This window comes from Sciurus carolinensis, chromosome 3 (genome assembly GCF_902686445.1).
Source record: "Sciurus carolinensis chromosome 3, mSciCar1.2, whole genome shotgun sequence".
Classification (NCBI taxonomy): Eukaryota; Metazoa; Chordata; class Mammalia; order Rodentia; family Sciuridae; genus Sciurus; species Sciurus carolinensis.
This window is the reverse complement of record NC_062215.1, coordinates 107434935-107458504: the sequence shown is the minus strand read 5'-3', so window position 1 is coordinate 107458504 and position 23570 is coordinate 107434935. Positions and strand designations below refer to the sequence as shown.

The window sequence follows — 23570 nt, the reverse complement described above, 5'->3', positions numbered from 1 at the left end:
AGCAGGGAGGAATTTCCATGGACAGGCACACTCTTGGGGGTGAGAGAATGTCATAGAATCCAATTTAAATAAGAATATGCACCTGGAGCAGTCTGGGCTCACAAACCTTGAACAGGAGAACCTGTGCATGTATTCAACACAGAGCCATTTATTACAATGAATACCAAAGGGTCATTTTTATAACTTTAAACAGTTTAAATATCGTACCCAAATGTCATCATAAAATCAGGGTAATTCCCTTGACTTAAAAGGACAAAATATTTGAAAACTGTGGAGAGAAAAGTAGAGAATTTTGATTCAAGGTCAAAAACTACTAAAGCCCTAACCAACTAGTAAAATAACACAGAAATTATAAGTCGATGGACCTGAGGCACTTTTAAGCATGTATGCCAAAGAAAGTTGTGACATCCTGACCTATTAAAACACTAGCAATTCATAGTAAATTTAGAATTTGTACTGGATGCATTTAAGACACAGAAAAAGCAATTTAGGACATAGTTTCAAAAATTATATTGGAAGCCAAAGTGTTGATGCTAGATATGAATTAGGCATGGACCAGGCTGTTGAGTAGTTCCCAGCTAAAACAGAGGCAAGCAAACAAAAAGCACCAGAGTTTTATAAGGTCACCTTCAAAAACACAAAAGACTCTCTCCTCTTACTCCAGGTTAGAAGTTGAATTCAGGACAAAAATCCAAAATTGCATATAGTCAGATTACATTTGCAAATCTCTTAAGAAAGCACTGTCTCAGTGAGTTGTATCACCTTTACTTAGTAAGTCCAACCCAGAGAGTTCTTCTTTCATCACTAAAATAGACCATTTTTTCTTCACTTGAAGATCAGACGAGGGAGTTGACTTTCAAATGGTATTTAGGAGTCAGATTATTTAAATTATTTAAAGATTGTGATTCTTTAAACCCTAGAATCACAATCACAGCATCAAGATATCATACCAGGAGAGGCAGGGAAGTGAAATGGAGAGGAAAAGCAGCATCCATCCAATCTCAGCTTCCTCACCTAAGTCTGCACACAGGTGTCCAACAGCCTGCTAAGACAGACTCCTCAGAGAGTCCCCAGATATCCCACTTAGTATGTAACCAATTGTCCTTGAATGTGGGCTGGACCTAGTCCAGTACCTTTTTTCTAATGAGCAGAAGGTAGCAACCAACAGGGCATGTCACTTTTGTGATTCAGTTACAAAAGACTAGGACACACTCTCTCAGTACCACTCTCTCTTGCCTTCCACTTGCTCTGGTGAAGCAAGTCTCATGTTGTGAGTCCAGAAACCAAAGGAGGTCCCTACACAACAGGTCATGAGGAACCAAGGCTTCAGTGCAAAACCTGGCAGGAATGGAACCCTACACCATGGGAATCACGAAGAAGCACTGCAGCCCGTGAGAGTCTCAGAGCCTGAGGGCCCAGCTAAGTCTCACTCAAGATCCTGACCCTCTGAAACAAAGTGATGATGTTGGGGCACTAAATTTGGGGCATAGTTTATTTGTGACAAAATTACTTGTGTTAAGAATAATTGCAACCAAGTTGGGAGAATTCAATAGTCTCTGGGGATAGGGTCTTGAAAAAAAGTCTGAATCTAAAGGGTAGTTTTCAAGATGGGCGGAGCACATGAAAGGAGTTATCATTGGCAAAGACCAGTTTAAGAAGAGAAGGTAAATGCTTGAAATGGTCCAGTTTATTCAGGAGCTGCTTGTCACTCAAAGTCTGAGAGGGGACAATGTGAAGGAGATCTCAGTAGACGAATTGACAAAGAAGATCATGAACTGACAATTGCCACAAATTTGACAAACAATTAACAAATTCATCCACATTGCAGCATTTGAATCCTGTCCTATTATAGGCTATTGGTTCTCATAAGTAAGTAATTTCTGGATCTCTTCAAAAGAGAAAATTCTCTGACAATGTGGCTACAGGTCCTAGTTCAGTTTTAGAAATGCCTCATAAGAACAAGATTTGGCATCATTGTCACCCAAGCATGAACATAAGTACTGTACTCAGTTATAGGTAGCCATTCTGAGGGACTGAAGTATGCTTGTTAATTATTTTTATTATAAAAAATAAATAAAAATTAATTTTTTTCCTAGAATTTCTCAGCTATTGTTTTGAAAATGCTATCATGCTGCCATTAAAGTGTTTTAGGCTGAGAAATCTGATTAAAGTTCCAGAAAGATTTCTCTGACTGGGTGGGTAGCAGGTATAGCTAGAGAAGGGTTCCAGAAGGGCTCAGGTCTCTGAGGGGACCCAAGGTACACAGCAAGAGCAGAGCAGTGAAGGTCAGACAAAAGAGGGTATTGGAGGGTGATAAGAAGAGAGAATTTTATGGGCTGAGTTGTCAGGATGGATTTTCTTTTTTTTCTTTCCCAAACTGATTCAGTGTGAGGCAGAGAACTACTTCAGGAATTAGCAAGCCATCTAGGGAGGATATTTCAAGAAATATAAGTGAGAGCTAACACTTTCAAGTTCTCCAAACTGCTTTTTCCAGTACTGGACATTTTAAACGTTATTCACATGTATTTGTGTGAGAAGCCCTAGTGAATACCAACAAAATTAAAATGAGCTTTTCAGTGAAACTGGACTGGTTTTGTTGTTGTTGTTTTTCCCATTATTTCTAATGTCAGATCATCAAGTTACCCACCAGGATTTCTGGGGAGAAATTAGACTGTTCCTTCTAGGATAAAACCAAAAATGTTGTCTCCAAAATTACAACTCAATGGATATATTAAAGCACTATGTAACCTAAAAGTTACTAAACATTTCTCAAACTATATAAAAAAAAGGATACTCTAAAAAAAGAAGAGTTAAAATTTTTCCACTGCTATTGTATGTCAAATGTTCTGAACTTCTTATTTTGTCTGATGAGAATGTGGGAAGCAGGAAGGAGGAAGGTAACACAGATTCAAGACATTACTAGAAGTTATAACTGCTTCTCGTAACTTTTTCCCTTTACTGACTAACCAACTGCAATAACGACAATAAAATTTCTAAAAGTCTTTTGATGTTCTATGTGGCTTTGTTATCTAATCTGTTCTTTTCTATTTCTCTTCTCAGGAATTAGTGATCTAAATTTAAAAGTTCAGTTTTCTACTTTAAGGTCAGGAAATTGTTTTATTCTCTCAAACTGCATAGTATTTTTAAGTGAAATTCAATGCTCATATTTGTGTTCTTAGGTAAGACAATTAAGTTTAAAGAACATGAAAAATAATGTATCCAGGATTCAAGCCATTGCTCATTACTATGGATTAGAAGAGGCTGGGCAAGACTGTCCTTCAGAGACAAGTGAGCTCTCCACACCCAGGCAGGGAAGGCTGGGCTCTCTGTGCATTCAAGGTAATTTGCTACTATTTCAAGATTTGATGAGAAGCTGGGGATATAGATCAGTGGTAGAGTGCTTGCCTAGCAGGCTCAAGGGCCTGGGGTCCATTCCCAGCACCATCGCCAAAAACAAAAAATTATAAATAAGGGGGGCTGGGGTTACGGCTCAGTGGTAGAGTGCTTGCCTAGCATGTGTGAGGCACTGGGTTCGATTCTCAGCACCACATATAAATAAATGAATAAAAAATAAAGGTTATCACCATCTAAAAAATGTTTAAAAAACAAAAATATATAAATAAAAAAGATGTTATAAGTAGTACTTTTATGGGTTCCTTCCTCCCTCCCTCCCTCCTTTCCTTCCTTCCTCCCTTCCATTCTTTCTTTTGTATACTTTTTGTTAGCTGTTACTTTCTATGGAAAGCAATGAGGTCCATTACTAGTGACACAAATCAGTGAACCAGACCATTTGACAGTGATATTATTATTTTATTTTTTATTATTGATTACTTTTGATAAGTAGTCTCAGGAATTTCATAACAGTGATAAAATATTAATATATCTGAAGTAAAATTACTCTGAAATCTTAGGAGGAATAACAAGATCAATTACCATGAAAGTACAAGGTCAACTTGAAATCTCCTTTTCACTTATCTTCATCCCACTTTCCAGCAGGATGAACTGACATCTTCTGGACAGGGCAAGGGGCTGAACACAGGTCGTTATTACAGCTTTGTCTTTTCTGACCTCAGTGAGAGTACCCTAACTCATTTGTGCTCAAGACAATTGAATGAATACAGAGGGATAATAACAATCTAAAGGGAGAAATGGTACGACATTTAACTTTCACAACATGGAACAGAACAGACATATATTTTAATACCTTTTACTGATTATCTCATTATGCATGAAAACATGCTCAATATAATAAATGCAGAGAAGCAAAGAACAAAATAAAACTCTCCTGTAATTACACTACTCAGAGATAACCACAGTTGACATTTGGGTGTTTAAATGTTCACATTTCCATGCATGTATATAATCACATATGTACATTTTTATAAAAATAGGATCATATGGCATATTTAACTTTTTTAATTTAACACTGTTTATTGTAAACATTTTTGCATGTCAATAAATATTTTTCTAGAATATTATTGTTAAAACATGTAGATATTACATTAAATGCTTACATTGATTTATTTGTTCAATTCCTTATTTATGAACACTTATTTTCTTTTTAATTATTACAGCCAGTACTACAAGATTATATTTTCATTTAAAATTCCTGAATAATTATTTAATTAGTATAAAATTCAGAAATGTCATTATTAAGATGTTTTTAAATAGAAAGGCAAAAGTAATCACTATGGAATAACTGTCAGAGGCACCAAGATAATAGCACACAAATCAGAAAACTTAAGATACTTTGTACGTTAGTACCATGAGCATAGGTATTAAATTCACAGCTCCATGAAGAAAAACTGATATGGTTTAAAGAAAGGTTAGATAATCTTTCTTTAGAAAAGCTTTGGGCACTTAACTTTGGATTTCAGACAGCCACTGCCATTAATAAGAAAAAGGGACTAACCCAAAGGCTGAACATTTTATATGAAGGATCAATTTCTTTAAAAAATAATGCCACTGTACAGCTGCAAAGTCATCCTGGCTTTGATCAGGATCCTGTGCTTTGCCTGGCAGTTCCTGACAGTGAATGTTAGCATTTTACAGAAGTACAATATACTGAATTGGTTATTTTAATATCTATTTCTGTATTTACATTAGGAAATGGATAAACTATCAATAAAAATACTATGTTAAGTTAGACTATGTCATTAACATATCTGTGTTCCTTAAGTGTACATGGGATTTTAGATTCACAAAATTATATTAAGTTATAACATTGTAATAACACTGTTCAGGAAAAAGAAAAGTCACTGCTGTAGTTTACATTGTTATTGTTAAAAAGCCAAGGTTCGAAGCAAGATTATCTGAATATAGGAGGAAAAGAGAAAATAATGAAAATAATACATTGTTGGCTTCCTAGTTATAAAACATAGAAGAAACAAAGGTTAATTATTTAAATATCTCATGAACATTACAAAAAAGTTCTATGCTTACGCTCAAACAGGAATACAACTACCACTGTGAGGAAAGGTAATGAACCAGATGAGCACCAAATGTTGGGGCTGAAGAAGGGTTCTGCCTCTTACACAAGGAGTTTAGCAAACTGCTCTTGACCATCGTTTGGGTCTGGCAACTATCTGTTGGACAATGGCCAGGATGCAGAAAGACAGACACATTCTAGACAGCAGCACAGCAAGGCACAGGCTGGCTCAGCAGATGGTCTGATGGGACCACAAGACCAAAATGGCTCCTAAGGCTAAATCTGCTTCCCAGAAAAGCCTGTAAGGGGCGTTAAGGATAGCAACAGCTGTATAAAGCCAAGGCCATGGAAATAGAGCATGATACAAAACTGATCTAATGCAACGGGCACCAAACAAACAAACAAAAAAAAGCAATGCAAAAAGATAGAAGGTACCACTGGGCATGGTGGCACACATCTGTAATCCCAGAGGCTCGGGAGGCTGAGGCAGAAGGATCTCGAGTTCAAAGTTAGCCTCTGCAAAAGCGAGGACCTACGCAACTCAGTGAGACCCTTTCTCTAAATAAAATACAAAATAGGGCTGGGATGTGGCTCAGTGGTGAAGTAACCCCTGAGTTCAATTCTGAGCACGCCCCCCCAAAATAATAGAAGGTTAAAAAAATACAAAATAGAAGCACATGGAATCAAAATAAATGTAATTGGATTAAATTCATCTACTAAAATACTAAGTCCATCTACTAAGTATAAAAAAATAAAAATAAATAGAATTCAGCTACATACTGTCTATCAAAGACATACTCAAACAAAAAGATATGGAAAAATTGAAAACAACTACAACAAACACTGTTTGACTTGTTATAAATATTTTCCAAATTTCACATGATTTTATTTTATTATACTTTTGCCATTGACAAATTATCATTTTTATGAAATCAAATTTAGGAGGTTTTTTCTTTATGGTTTTTTGGTGTCATGCTAAAAGTATCTTTCCTACTCCATTTTTTAAATTTACCTCACAGTCTAATAATTTTTTGGAGTTTTGTTGTTAAATCCTTGATTCACATGGAGTATGATAAATAGAATACACATACATGTATATACACACATATACATACACACAACACACACACACACACAAGGGGAGAATGGATACTCCAACATAATTTACTAAGCAATTAGTAATGACAGATTTGAAAAGCTACCTTCACCATATTCTAAACTTTACATATGTACATTTATTTCTTGACTCTCACTTTAGTTCCACTGATGTCTATCTTCCTTTACCAGATTACTTTAATTGTGTGGCTTTAGGATACACTTTACTATCTTACAGGTCTCTACTTTTCTTATCAGTATTCTTTTTCAAAATTAATGTAACAAATCTCACAGGCCTATTTCTCCAGATGAAGTTTAGCACGGCTTCTCAAATGCTCCCCCGAAACCTGATCTCTACCAAAGGAAAACTATGTTAATCAAAATTATGTTAAATTTCTAGATTAATGTTAAGAGGGATTTGCAATCTAGTGTAATTAGCAGTGTCTATCAAACAACAAAATTTTTGCAAGTCTCTCTTTGGGGATTTTTCCCTACCTTCATGGCAGTGGGGCTGGAAGATGCTGAGTCAGGATACCTGAAATTCCCAGAATGCATTCTTCCGAAGACTCTCCCCTCTCTGAATTTTTTTCTGCAATGCACATATATCCTCCCTTCCTCAAAACTTTACTTATGGGGAAGAAAGTTATTATTATCCTCCATTATCCCTGAGAAATTTGAAGTTCTCTATAAAGTTAAGACCCTTCTGGCAGATCATGGAGATATGTAAGCAAAGAAGCCGAGGTTTGACCCCAGTTAATCCTACACCCATAACTATGTCCTTAATCACTATGAAAACAGCCTTAGATGTGCAAAAATTATGGTAATATTCAAGAAGCACTATTCAGGCACCATTTATAAATTAAAAGCACAAACATATTTTTAAACAAGAGAAAAACAATTAATGTTTTCCTCCAGCAAGAGGCAGTCTTCTCTGTAATTTAACCGAAGCCATAAAAATTAAAATATATTGGGTGATCCCAGACACATACAGGTAAAGTCACATAAAAGAATATAAATAATTAAGGAAAACACCTTGTAGAACCCTGAGACAGCAAATATATTTATGAGATTTTCCTTGTTCCTGCTTCCTTTAGGAGCAAAGTGCCCACAACTGGGTGTCAGGGCTGTGCTTCTGCCCAGGAACTGGACACAGAGGTGTTAAATGGTGAAGAAATTTCTATTGATCCTAGAGACCTGCAGGAGGACGTGAGGAGAATTGTGCATATTATGTTTATAAAATAATATTCCCAAATGAAACAAATGAAAATTGATTCTCAAGAAAATGCCAATGATGAGAATGCAAACAAAGGTTCACTATGAAGAGTCTACAGTTTCTTCTCTTCCCTCCACAGCCTTTGCTTTTCCATTACCAAAATTGCATTTGGGTACAGTATTTTATCAAAAAGCTTGTGCAAACATTTTTATATAAGCCCTTTAACATCTAGTGGTTCCCCCAAAACTTTGATGTCCTGAAAAATCTAATTATTACTGGTAACTTTAAAAGATCACAGTAATTTATTTTTGTCAAATGTGACTAAAGATTAATGGATACAATCAGGAATAATTTGGTAAAAACATATCAAACACAGAGAAAGCAAAATTTGTTGTTAAGTGAAGCATCAAATATAATAAAAGACCAAATTCCATGAATGAACAGCAACAATGCACAATTCATTAACCAAATGCCCATGATTATTTCACACTTCAGAGGGCTACTGATACGATCAGAAATTGTAGTAAAAGGATAAATATAGATTACCTTCAGCATCTCTTTATACATTTTAATTACAAATACTACTCCTAGAAAGCCACCAGCATAGTAAAAGAAACATAGAGTAAGGTTTGTGCAACTCTTCTATAAATCACAATTCCATATAAATATTCTTCAGCAATTGTCCTAAGATAGCAATCAATATACCAAGATATTAAATGTACATTATTTTCTTGAAGCTGTTCTTAACTATAAAGATTAAAAACCTGATCAACATTCAAGGTCTGAAAATTCTTGCCAAAATCATTATTATGATCATGATCATCACCACCATTACCATTATCACCCACAATCATGTGATAATCACTAGTTACTACTGTGATCCCTTCACTAGTTACTACGGAATTCCCTTCACTATTCAAAGAAAAAATAACATTTTTATAACAAATATTAATAAACTAAGTCCTTTGCAGACAAGGCTGACTCTTTTTAAAATTTATTTATTTATTTATTTATTTATGTATGTATGTATTTTTATGTGGTGTTGAGGATTGAACCCAGTGTCTCACACATGCTAGGCAAGCACTCTATCACTGAGCTACAACCACAGCCCAAGGCTGACTCCTAATAGTATTTGTATTCTCAGAGCTTGTTCAATACTTGGCTCATAAATAGTATTGTTTTAAATAGGGGGGAAAAAAAACGGGAGTGTAGCTCAGTGGTAGAGCACATGCTTAGCAGGTGTGAGGCTCCGGTTCAATGCCTAACATGAAAAAATAATTAAACTGCATTCATTAAATGAAAAAAATAAAATGGAATTTTGTCATTAAAAAATGAACACTATATACATGTAAATATTGACTACACTGTTATTGGGAAGAAACACTGCAAAAGAGTAATACGATCTTATCTATGTTTTTGAAAAGATATAAATATAGAAAGTACACAAAAGCAAGCATAGGTGAGACTTCAAAAGGAGAAAAGGAGTAAGAGGGATTTAGTGATCACCTTGTTTTCAGTTCTTCAATCTATCCTACCTTTTCTACCAAAGCCTGGATTTCTAACTTCCCTTACCTCCTGCCCCCTTCACTTGTGGTCTATCTTTAAGCAACTTCCTCTGCTTCCATGGAACCTGTTCTCATTTTTCTTTTACTTGTACCTCTAATGTCCAGTCAATTCTATTTGGGATTCTATTCTACCATTTTATTTGCCTTTACTTTCAGCAATACAGGACACACACGTGCACACACAATCATGCGCACACGTGCGTGCGTGCACGTACACACACACACGCAAACACAAACACAGTGTCCTATATGGATAACGAGTCTACATTTTCTAAAGGCCTGCTCCCTATTACATTCTCCATAAGGTAGTTGCATACTTGCTCTACACTAAAATCCCTTTTTTCCGCCCATAAGCAGAATATTTCACTTTGGTTTTGTTTATTTAAGAATAGTTCACACTCAAGCTCCCTGTTTTATATCTTAGAATCTTTTCCTTTAGTTTCTGTCTTTGAGAAAAAAATCTCATCTTCCTGACACAATTCAGACTCATCTTTGAAATCCCTCTCCTTGTCATTTCATATGGCCTTGCTCCACATGCTCTCCTTCTATTCCCTACATTTAAAGATTCTCCCCTTGCCCAACGTTTTCCTGAGTCCACAGAAATAATCAGATCACTTCTACCTTAACAAGGAAAAAGAAAAAGAAAGAAAAAAAGAAAAGGAAGAAAAAGAAAGAAATCTTGGGATATACTGCCTCTCTTCTATACAGCCTAATGCACCATTAGGTTACGTCCATTCTATTTCACTTGTCTCCAGATCTTTTGAAAGTCTGTGCCCATCTCCCTTCCTTCCATATCATCAGCTGGTGTTCACCAAATCTACAGGATCCCAAAAGGCCAGTTCAGTAACGTCAAAGCTCTCTCCTTGGCACTCCAGACTCGGTCCTGTCTGTTTTTCTCTCATATTCTCCCCATTTGGCATCATGCTCCAAATTAAAGTTCTTCTGTCTCCCACACACACACTGATTCCATTCTGCTCTTCCTGCTTGAAACACTCTTAGCAAGCAATATTTGCCTATTAAAATTTCAACTATGCCAAATATCAGCTTTTTGACTAACATTTCTCCATAGATATGACTACCCTTATCTTCATAAGTTTATAATGTGTCGGAGCCCTTTGACAGACACACATTCTCTGCTTTACACAATCACTATAGAACTTTGAGCACACTCAAGGTACCAACTCTGTCAATCACATTTATATTCTCCTGTAGTACCTTTCATATTGCCATGCATATAGTAGGTACTTAGTGAATATCTGCAGAACTGATATAAAAAAAATGGCTATGTATTTTAGTACAACTGCATGAAAATAACTGGAGATGCCAAGAAATATATTTTCCTGAACCCTACTGGGGAAATGATATTTTTGATACAGAAAACTGTCATCCAGTACATTAATTTCTGGGATTAGTAGTTCCAAGAAAGACCTCACACTCCTGCCCAGGCTCCAAGATAGAAAGCTAGGTTCAAAATTACCATATGAAAACTATAGGTGTTAACCCACCCACTTCAGAATGCTCAAAGAAAATCTCTGACTCAAATTATATTACATGATGGAAAACAGGAAATTATATGAAAATTAGAGTCTACATGGTAACTGAGTAGATTCTAGTGCCTATATTTTGAACTTACCATTATTAGAGTTAATAAAAAAAGGACTTAAACTATGAGGTTTGCATGGACCAAAACCTAAATGTGATCCTGGGAAATCACAGTAATCTAAGTAATTTCTGTTTGTGTAAACTTAAATTTCCTTAAATTAATTTCATTTCCATAACAGTAAATTCTACCAGGTACGTAAGATAACTAAATACAGGGTGGTGGTGATGGTGGTGAATTAATGGATCTGAGAACAATTGTTCCATGTAATAAAGTAGCACCATTAAGTATAAAAGTCATAAATATTGAGTTAAAATTCTTTGTAGCAGTACCCATTCCAATTCAATACAATTGAGATACAATATGTATTATTTCTCTAGGACAACTAATTATAAAAATATTCTACCTTCAGATGAATAATGACAGCTATAATATTATCTATAATTTATTGAGTTTCTACTTTGTGTGAAAAGCACTGTTCAAATTCTCTTTGTGATTAGCACATTTAACACAGTAGTGCAAAGGTATTTTTCCCCATTTGGAAGATGAAGAACACCAGACAAAGCAAGTAATTAGTATAAATATGCAGACACACACATACACACACACACACCTGATGCCTGATAAACTGAGTCAGAATATGTACCCAGATTTCCTTGACATTATTTTATTACATATATCTTATGTAAAAGCACTGGAGTTCCATACTAAAATGTCTTTCTTTATATGTTATGCTATGTTTTCATTTTTAGGGATCTTTTCTTCATGTCTTTTCTAATGCCAACCAGTAGCAGACAGGATAGCTGAAATAGGACTATGTTAGTCACTGTGTTTTCCATCATTTATGCACATAAACTGGACTTTCACAAACTGCAGTGCTTACTTCACTGGAAGAGAGAATTTCCATAAATAAAAAGAATTATTTTAATAGAATACTTCATTTTAATAAGTGTTTTCTAGCCCTTGACTGACCTATGTGTGATTTCAGGTGATACGCAAACATTTTTATTACATACAAATGTATTTATTATGCATTAGGAAAAAAAGTAGAACATCAAATCATTTTCAAGAATATAATGTTTACTTTTTAAACAAAATCACTGAAGTGAAAACAAGTCATTTATTTTAAAATTGTGCAGTGCCTATATTTTAAAAATTGCAAAGGTACTTCACAAGGAAGTAAAATTAAGAAACACCAACAGAAATGTGACTTCACTAGCGTGTAATATATGTCATTCATGTTTCTACATGGGACAAGGATTGTGCCTTTACCTTACGTCCATTACAGCAGACTTACCTCTGGTGACGGCATCTAGTGCACAGCCACTTCCTGTTGCTCCTCCTCCAATAACAAGGATATCAAACTCAGATGTGTTCTTCAAAGTTAGTAGTTGAGCTTCCCTGGAAGGAGGTTCCCTGTTAACAGGTTCTGTAAAGTACTCTGCTGCTTCCACATAGGCCAGGTTCACCTGATGTAAAAGCAGACCATTTTCAGTTGATCATCTAGAAGGCCAGTTTAATAAATCTTACAGCATAATAGAAACAGAAATCTGCACTGGAGATGAAGAACACCGGAGTGAGACCACAGTCCACAGTTCACACAGTTACAGGACTAACTGCCTTGGGATGGGGTTGGGGCGGGGGGTCTGCTAGGTGTATTTCTTTTCACAAATCTCAACCATTTAGTCATAGAACAACTGGTTTGAGATTAAATATCTAAATTTCTTGTTTTGATTTCAAATACAGCCAAATTCTATTCTTTCCACCACTATACAGCAATTCCAAAATACTTTAAAGATAATTTATAGGGTAACAGGGGAAATATTTTACCCAGTAGCAAAAATTCATTCAGATAACATTTAAATGTGCTGAGACTACATGAAAGGAGGGAAAAAAGCAGTTTATGTCTTTCCATAATTTCTTTAAAGTACATGTTCCTTATCCCTCAATTCTCATGACAAAATATATTCTAGAGACCAGTGTCTATAAGTTTAAATTACTACAATTAAAAAGAATCTGTTTAGTTACTGTCCAGTTTAAATAATCAGCTATGTCCAATGGGAATGATATTTTTCAAAGATTTTAGTTAGAGGTTTTCCTGTTAAATGTTTTAATATAAAATTAACTTTCAAATATTTATTACATAATATTTCAATTTTTGAAATAACATACCAAAATCCCAACGTAAATCCTCTTCAATGGTACTGAAAGACCTCCCCGATCCCTAGTTCTCTTACCATCATCCTAAATCAAAAATGATAACTGACATTTTTAAAAAATAGTTGGCAAAGCCGTAAGTCCGAGTCAAAAATCCAAAAAAATAAGTACCTGATTTTTTTTCCAAATTGCTAAGCTAGGTTCAAACACCATATTGAACTGTAGGTTCAAACACCATATTGAACTGCGTGGGCCAGGCTGATCTACTAGTAGTACATGGATACATAATTTCTCCTTTCTTCTCTTCAAACCATATCATCAGCACAACCTGCACCAGTGGTGTTTTCCCATTTTGCAGTAGGAGCCACACATCAAGCTCTGGATTACCAGACCAACGCTTACTGAAGAGATGATCTTAGCTCAGAATAACCTTAACATAGAGGTTATGCTGACCACTCTGGATAAGTGATTTTTTATTTGGTTAAGTAAAATAAACCTGACTGTGCCCTATAACTGGATTTAATTATCATCCAACCAATTGAACTATGAAAATAATCTAGAAGTCACAGGTTACATTGAGAACAACCTGGATTAGGGTTAAAAGGGTCCCAGTTTGGGTCTTTGCATTCCTGTTTATGAGCAATGAGACTTTTGACAAATCTCTTTGGGCCTCAGTTTCATTTGTAAAATGAGGGCAAAACTTCTGTAATGTATCTATTTCTGCATCTCTGGGTTTCTTCAGTTTGAATGGAATAATGATATTAAAACTCACAGTTAAATTACACAGTACTGTTCAATAGCCATTGTTGTTACTATTATTATTTAATAATTTTACTTCTTAGTAGTATATAACAAGGAACTTTCAAACTGGATCTTGCTAAGTATCATAAAAACAAAGGTTATAATCAGGTATCATAAATTTTCAAGCCACTAACTCAGGTGCCAAACCACAAAAATTCTATTTGGCATATAACTCTTTCTAATTATTTGCTAATAACTACTTCCTCACATTTATCTTCACATAGAATTAAGGTAACAAACTAAATAAATTTAACTGCTAGATGCTCTTTTAACTATGATCTTTGCCTTTCTCTCATCTAATGAGAAGTAGAAAAATTAAAAAATACACATAACCAACTATACACAGAATATACATATATAACAAGTATGTAGAAAGAATAAATGCCAAAATAGAGTAAAAAGAGGAAAAAAAAAAAAAAAAAAAACCACCACCGGGCTATGACCATTCAGACAAGGGAGGGAGAGCCTTTCATTTGAGGGTTTCAACTGCGCCATGACAGATGGGTAGAACTTGGACATGAGACTGACAAGTGACTAAACAACCAGAGCATTTTCACACATCAAAATAATTACTGACATTTTCTACTTGGTAACTTCTCTAGAAATACTCAAAAAATAAGTTTAAAGACCATATTATGATACAGTTCATTAGAACCTGGTAACACTAACATATCCCTATTCTACTCCAACTATGAATATTAAACTTAGGGACTGGGGTTTCTCCTTCAGCAGGCAGGCTAGACCTGATGGGCATCAGTCATGCCCACTGGCTACACCGTTCCTTATGTCTTCACCCCTGCCTCACCCTTCCACCCAGCATGTTCCAACCTCTCTTATCTTAGACATTAAAAATGACACCTTTCATAAGTTTCTAACAGTCATCCTAGTGATTTTTGAAAGATCTGTAAGCCCTTGTTTTTCTACTGTCTTACTCCTTACTCAAGCCTCAACTCTAATCTGTATTTCACATCATCATCATCATTGCCACCAAGACAAATGCTCACTACTCTCCTACAACCCATAGCACACAACTAACTGGTCACTCATGCTGCATGTTTCTCTCTAATGTGCCTGAACCACTCACCCTCAGTTTTCTTTGAATGTCACTCAACTGCTCAACATTAATCACCCATACTCCTTTTGGGTGTGTTATAGTCACTCTTCTCAGATCATTAGGAGCTTTCTCTAGAGACTCTCATCTACCCCATTTATCATCAAATATCCCTTATACCACAATGACTTCTAATTCCATTTCCCCACTCTGGAACTCAGATATCAAACTGATTAATTGGCACTTTCATTTGGATATTTCACATGCATTTCAAAATTGGTCTGATAACTTTATCTTTCCAAACTTCTCAGCCAATGTCCCTCATCTCAGTAAGGGTGACATTATTCATGTGGCTGCATGTGCCAGAAATTCTGGAAGCGTTCAGGAGAGTTTCCACTTTCTTAAATCCCATATCTGACCAATCACTGAGTCCTATCAATTCTACCTTCTGAAAAATTCTCTCATATAGTCACTTCTTCCTCTTCACTGTCACCTTTCAAGTCAAGGCATCTTCCCTCTCCCCTATACTAATGTCATACCCCCCCAGATGTCTTCACCCACCCACCCTGCCTCCTTCCAAATCGTTCTCTACACTGTAACTTGAGTAATCATTTAAAAATCCAAATAATGTTACTTCCACATGTAAAACCCTTCAAGAGTTTCCAACTTAATTTAGGTAACATCTTTCATCTAGTGTCCCAGACCCTTCACAGACTTTTCTAGTGATTGAAATTTTTAAAAACAGAAGACAATACCAAAGTGCTCTTGAGAATGCTTCACAATTGGAGCTTTCTCATCTTGCCTTGGAAATGCAAAGTAGTGCAGCCGTTTTGGAAAATGAATTAGGAGTCTCTTCAAAGGTATGCATACACTTACCATACAACCCAGCAATCAGCATCCTGGATAATTACCCAAAAGAAAGGAAAACCTGTGTCCAAACAGAAACCTGCCAGCAAAGATTTACAATGACTTCAGTTATAATTACCCAAAACTGAGGGTGGAAAAAAAAAACAGCAAATAGCCTTCACCTTGTGAACAACTAAACTATAGTATATTGATGGAATGGAAAATAATCAGCAATGAAATAAAAAAAAAAAACTACTGATGCACACAAAAACATGAAGACATTGTGCTAAATCAAGACCTGGCAAATTATAGTCTTCAGCTGAAATCTGGTTGCCACTTGTTTTTGTAAGCAAATATTTGTGGAACACAACCTTGCCTGATCAATACATTTACTTCTGTCCATGACTGCAACAGCTGAGTTGAGTAGTTACAGCACAGACTACATGGCCTGCAAGCCTAAAACATGTACTATCTGTCTCTTCACCGAAAAATCTACCAATCCCCACGCTAAGTAAAAGAGTCAGACTCAGAGATCTACATACTACATTGCTGATGATTCTGTATAAATTCATTCTGTAAAAGCACAAGTATAGGGTCAGAAAACAGATCAGTGGTTGCCAGAATCTAGGGAAAGACTGACTACAAAGGGCATGAGGGAACAGTTAGGATGACAGGTACAATGTACAGCTTGAGTGTGGTGTCTGTTATATAACCGTACATATAGAAAGGGCACTTTAAAACTGTACCCTAAGTTATACCTCAATAAACTTGCCTTTAAAAACAAATAAGCAAATGTGTACATAGCACTTAAGTGCCAGATACTTTTATAAGGTTTTTGTTTTTTCCACTCATGTAATCCTCATAATAACATTGTGAGTCTGGTACTACTATAATCTCCATTTTATAGAAGAAGTAACTAGATGCAGAGACGGTAACTCTCCCATAATTATACAGCCAGTTCATGGTAGAGCTGGGAATTGAACCTACACAGCCTGGCACCAGAGACTAATAAGGCTTACACTACCACATCATGCTGAGTCTCCATACAGTTTGAGAAAAAAATTGAAAATACGGACTAAATAGTTAAAACATTAGGAGATATACTCATTGCCAAATGCAGAAAGCTTCCTTTTTATTTACCGTTTTAAATTGGGGGGGGTTGCTTTGTTATAGAGGCTTTACTGAACAGTCCCTTCATTTTTTTTTTTAAATATACAACACTGTTGAGGGTAATTTATTTAATTTCTGACACTACTTTTAAAATAACATCTTATTTTTGTTTATTTCTTTCATAAAAGCTGGAAAGTGTTGCAACTGAGAAACTAAGCACCACGTTTATTTTAGAGGCAGTAAACACAGCCTAAGGCCCTACTTATAATTATGACAGGAGAAAGACTCATTTTGGTTTCATATGGCTTTGAGTCACAAAAACACATCTGCACTCTACCTTCTCTAGAATATGTTGATTTTGGGGAAACGAAGAGAAAGGCAACAGGAATACTAAAACAGTAGTGCTAAGTAACAGCACGCTTTAAGAGAAGAGGTCTTTGTGGCCCAGACCTGCCCTCTCCTCTGTCTCCTTCTAAGGCAGTAGGATTAAATAGGAATCCTGGAGATCAGATCCACTGAAGAATTGACCCAGAAGTTCTGGAAGAAATCTTGGAATGGCCACCTGGTCTGAATCACCTGAGAGAACAAAACCCTCATGTCTGAGGACACCCTCCACTCACCATCATCTGGAAGCCCTCAAGGATTTTACAGGCTAAGGGACAAAAGAAAAAGATCAGGACACAATTATAATATTAATTACAAAGAATTAAAGTTTGAGGAGAGGTTAAAACAGGCACAAGAGGCATCTCTTATCCAGACCTAAGGCTTCCTGGAAATGATAGCTAAATCAAGTCAAGACTAAGAGGCATCAGCAGCTAGGTGATCAAATCCAGAATGGAGGTGGGAACGGCATGTGTTACAACCAGAAGTCATACAAGCATGCTTTCTCCCTTCAGCACTCTACTCTCTCAAAAAAATGAGTGACATAACCAGTCAACCAGTATTTTTAAATTGTTCTTTCTACCTGAGAATATGTGCTAAAATCAAGTAGTAACTGTGGCCCTAGGTAGGTTCTTGTTTATCCAGGATGCTCACTCTCTGGCTTCACACTCCTACCTTGTAGTTCTGTCCCCTGCAGGCACATGAGTCTGTCAGTCCTGGCCTACACATGGGAACAACTCTAGCACAGCCAGATTCAGATCGATAACTTAATTCAGCCATTGATAAAAAAAAAAAAAAAAAAAAAAAAAGTAAGTCCAAGGTAAAACAAACTGGTTTTTTCCAAGCATAATTTCAATGCCAGCTCCAAAACTAATCTTACCTTGGTGGAATGGGGATAATATCTAAAATTTAATGTAGTATCAATGCTATTTTGGGGGAGGAAATATGTACATTTTTCACCTTATAAACTAATTTTCATCTACATTTAAAAAAGATAAAATTCCTCCAGTATTCTGAGCCTGGTGTAGTGGCACACACCTGTAATCTCAGCTACTCTGGTGGCGGAGGCAGGAGGATCACAAGTTCAAATCCAGCCTTGGCAACTTAGTGAGAACTTGCCACAAAATAAAAAATAAAAGAGTTGGGGATGTAGCTCAGTATTAGAGTACCCCAAGTTCAATACTCAGTTCTGGATCAAAAAAAGGAAAAAAATTCCTCCAGTATTTTGATAACAAAAATACATACAATTCTCATTAAGAGGTTTGCATGAACATCTAAATAGAACACAAGCCAAATCCTTAATCTTTGAGAGTCTGCAACCCAGAGAACATTCACCCTGAAGAAGATTCAGAATGAAATCAGTTTTACTATGTCTGTGCACCATTAGACTTGCAAATTAAAAAAAAAAAAAAATTCCTAGACATTTGCAACTTCGGGTGAGACCGAAAACAAGATCTAATAATTAGTGTCTATTTCTGAAAGAAGTGCATATTTAAAGACCACAGGCAATTAACAGCCAGGTTGTCCTGTAATCATGTACAGTAATAATTGGAGTATAAAGTAGGGTTTCATGCAAATCAGTTCAGACTGCAGCTATCATTCTCACTGTCTCCTGTTGTATATGGTTCAATCAGTGGAAATCAGTTAGATTTAAGAGAAATTGCTTCCTGTTTTGTTATCACTGAAAAAGAATAACCAGATTGCATATTCCTGGAAGGAAAATCAACCAGCTCTCCATACAGTGAATTTTGAGATGCTTTAATGGCCTTCATTCACCTTTTGAATCACTCTGTGATTCTAAACACTGATGGTTTTTCTTGTACTTACATGACAGTAAGCAACATTTTTTCATTGTAAACATATTCAGTGAGGGACTCATGATTATTCTGTAAATAGTCAGTAGTGGGTGGCCTCTCATCTCCACTGAGAACCAGACCAGAAAAAACAAGACAAGTCTGTCTTTCTAGGTGGCTGGGAAGAGAGCTCTAGTTTACCTTGAAGGTGCTGTCCAGTTGATAAGTAGCTGTAACTCATTTGAGAAGGCACATTTAGGTACTTTTATCTGTTATCTGAATATATCCAAACAATTAAATTATCAAACTATTTGATAGAAGAAAAATGGGAAAAATTCTTGGCTCTGTCTCTGAGTATACTTCAAATAACAACTCATAAATGACTACATGATCTGAGGTTTGGGGACATGTAGTATTTGTTTTAACAAGGAAACATCACAACAGACACGAGTGAAATACAAAACATAATTAGAAGCTATTTCGAAAATCTATACTCCAACAAAACAGAAAACCTTGAAGACATCAACAAATTTCTAGAGACATATGAACTACCTAAACTGAACGAGGAGGACATACACAACTTAAATAAACCAATTTCAAGCAATGAAATAGAAGAGGTCATCAAAAGCCTACCAACAAAGAAAAGTCCAGGACCAGATGGGTTCTCAGCTGAGTTCTATAAAACCTTTAAAGAAGAGCTCATTCCAATACTCCTCAAACTATTCCATGAAATAGAAGAGGAGGGAACCCTACCAAACTCGTTCTATGAAGCCAATATCACCCTGATACCTAAACCAGACAGAGACACATCAAGGAAAGAAAATTTCAGACCAATATCCTTAATGAACATCGATGCAAAAATTCTCAACAAAATTTTAGCAAATCGCATACAAATATATATTAAAAAGATAGTGCACCACGATCAAGTGGGTTTTATCCCAGGGATGCAAGGTTGGTTCAACATTCGGAAATCAATAAATGTCATTCACCATATCAACAGACTTAAATTCAAGAATCACATGATTATTTCAATAGATGCAGAAAAAGCATTTGATAAAATACAGCATCCCTTCATGCTCAAAACACTAGAAAAAATTGGGGTAATGGGAACATTCCTAAACATTATAAAGGCCATCTACGCTAAGCCCATGGCTAATATCATTCTAAATGGTGAAAAACTGAAAGCGTTCCCCCTAAAAACTGGAACAAGGCAGGGATGCCCTCTTTCACCGCTTCTATTCAACATCGTCCTTGAGACTCTAGCCAGAGCAATCAGACAAACCAAAGAAATTAAAGGGATACGAATAGGAAAAGAAGAACTCAAACTATCCCTGTTCGCTGATGACATGATTATATATTTAGAGGAACCTGGAAATTCCACCAGAAAACTTTTAGAACTCATAAGTGAATTCAGTAAAGTAGCAGGTTACAAGATCAATGCTCATAAATCCAATGCATTTTTATACATAAGTGATGAATCTTCAGAAAGAGAAATTAGGAAAACTACTCCATTCACAATAGCATCGAAAAAAATAAAATACTTGGGAATCAATCTCACAAAAGAGGTGAAAGACCTCTACAATGAGAACTACAGAACACTAAAGAAAGAAATTCAAGAAAACCTTAGAAGATGGAAAGATCTCCCATGTTCCTGGATAGGCAGAATTAATATCGTCAAAATGGCTATACTACCTAAAGTTCTATACAGATTCAATGCAATTCCAATTAAAATCCCAATGATGTACCTCGCAGAAATAGAGCAAGCAATTATGAAATTCATCTGGAAGAATAAAAAACCTAGAATAGCTAAAGCAATCCTCAGTAGCAAGAGTGAAGCAGGGGGTATTGCAATACCAGATCTTCAACTCTACTACAAAGCAATAGTAACAAAAACGGCATGGTATTGGTACCAAAATAGACAGGTAGATCAATGGTACAGAATAGAGGACATGGACACAAACCCAAATAAATACAATTTTCTCATACTAGACAAAGGTTCCAACAATATGCAATGGAGAAAAGATAGCCTCTTCAACAAATGGTGCTGGGAAAACTGGAAAACTATTTGCAATAGAATGAAACTAAACCCCTATCTCTCACCCTACACAAAACTCAACTCAAAATGGATCAAGGACCTCGGAATCAGACCAGAGACCCTGCATCTTATAGAAGGAAAAGTAGGTCCAAATCTTCAACTTGTTGGCTCAGGATCAGATTTCCTTAACAGGACTCCCATAGCACAAGAAATAAAAGCAAGAATAAACAACTGGGATAGATTCAAACTAAAAGCTTTCTCTCAGCAAAGGAAACTATCAGAAATGTGAAGAGAGAGCCTACAGAGTGGGAGAATATCTTTGCCAACCATACCTCAGATAGAGCGCTAATTTCCAGAATCTATAAAGAACTCAAAAAACTCTACACGAAGAATACAAATAATCCAATCAACAAATGGGCTAAGGAAATGAACAGACACTTCACAGAAGAAGATGTACAAGTAATCACCAGATATATGAAAAAATGTTCAACATCCCTAGTAATAAGGGAAATGCAAATCAAAACCACCCTAAGATTTCATCTCACCCCAATTAGAATGGCAATTATCAAGAATACAAGCAACAATAGGTGTTGGCGAGGATGTGGTGAAAAAGGAACACTCATACATTGCTGGTGGGGTTGCAAATTAGTGCAACCACTCTGGAAAGCAGTGTGGAGATTCCTCAGAAAGCTTGGAATGGAAACACCATTTGACCCAGCTATCCCACTCCTTGGCCTATACTCAAAGGACTTAAAATCAGCATACTACAGAGATACAGCCACATCAATGTTCATTGCTGCTCAATTCACCATAGCCAGATTGTGGAACCAACCTAGATGCCCTTCAGTTGATGAATGGATAAAGAAACTGTGGCATATTTATACAATGGAATATTACTCCGCAATGAAGAATGATAAAATTATGGCATTTGTAGGCAAATGGTCGAAATTGGAGAATATCATGCTAAGTGAGATAAGCCAATCTCAAAAAACTAAAGGACAAATGATCTCGCTGATAAGCGGATGAGGACATATAATGGGGGGTGGGAGGGGCTAGCATTAGGTTTAGGGTTAGGTTTAGAGTTAGGCTAAGGAGAGCAGTAAGAATGAAGGAAAGAAGGACTGTGTAGAGGGAAAAGAGGGGTGGGAGGGGTGGGAGGGGTGGGAGGGGTGGGGGGGAGGGGAAAAATATAATAAACATCATTACCCTATGTAAACATAAAAAAAATAAATAAATTAAAAAAAAAAAAAAAAAAGAAAGAACACACAAAAAAAAAATAAATAAATAAAATAAAATAAAATAAATACTTTTAAAGCACAAAATAAGTGTTTGGAAATTTCTAAACTTGACATTGTTCTTTAATTCTAACCACTTCCTAAAAAGTTGAGGATATAGACAGTAAGCCTGGGATTGGGGAGGACAGAAGGGGAAGAAGACAGGATCATTGTTTGCCTAGCAGCCTGCTAGCCTGCACACGCCTAACAGGTTAGCTCCTTGGGTGTCACAAATACCATGGAAGGGAGGATACTTTGACAGTGAGGAAACCAAATTTATTTATCCTTTGGGTGAGTAATTAAGAGAATCAGAATCTGTTCCTGATTTGACTCCAAATCCCATGTCCTTAGCTGTGCGAGGTCATCTTTGCCCCCACAGACAGCTTCCTTGGGTCCCTAGGTCAGTCAACCACCCTGGTACCAGCAACAACATAGAACTATCCATGCAGTCAGTGAAATCAGAAGTTCTATGGCATCTGCTAGCCTACAGCCAGACACAAAGCAGTGGAGTTGACAACCAGGGATCTACAAAACAGCACTTTGTCTAAAGCATACACAAAGATCTAGTACTGAAAAAGTGCTCACTCATCCCCCAACCTTCTCATATGAGTAAAACATTGACCCACTGAATCATAGGACTAGTTCTGAGCGTTATAATCCAGGTGGCCCTCAGCTACACTTAAACCTTATATTATAAATAGTGTGCAATAAAATCTGAGACACACACTCTATTTCTCTGTGAATTACTTCATCAGACATAATTTATTTAGTTTGTACTGGTCATCATATAATTAGATCTCAAACTCACAAATTGCAAAAAAATAAAGTAAAATTGGTGTCACTAACTTTTATTTAAAGCATCTATTTTCTTCTTAATTTACACAACTACCTAGATGAAGTTTTCCTAGCATACACATAATTTAACTATTAAGCCAGAATATGGGAAGAGAGGGAAATGAAAGGACTCTCCCCTAAGCATTTATAGAAAGTTTTCTTGGTCCCACAATATCCCTAAAAAGTTTCTTAAAGAGGCCTTGAAGTGAATAAATAGTTGAAAATGAAATGCAAAGTCAAATCAAAATGAATGTCAATGTTGCTCAGTTAGCAACAGCCTAGCAGCTCACCAGCTGTCAATGCTAATCATAGCTTAGTCGTTGACTCACTTTGTGACCTATAGAAGTACAGTTAACCTCACTGATTTTGTATGCCAGCAACAAAATA

The 23570-nt window shown here is 36.1% G+C and overlaps 1 protein-coding gene across 5 annotated transcripts in view; it reads right to left on the bottom strand.

Annotated features, from left to right (window-relative positions):
* The window catches only part of Gpd2 (glycerol-3-phosphate dehydrogenase 2), a 132701-nt gene that overhangs the window by 67004 nt on the left and 42127 nt on the right, over positions 1–23570 (bottom strand). For all 5 annotated transcript variants that reach the window (XM_047545441.1, XM_047545440.1, XM_047545442.1 and 2 more), the window contains exon 3: positions 12199–12370. In XM_047545441.1, the coding sequence (XP_047401397.1) occupies positions 12199–12370 (172 nt within the window). The remainder of the gene's footprint in view (positions 1–12198; positions 12371–23570) is intronic.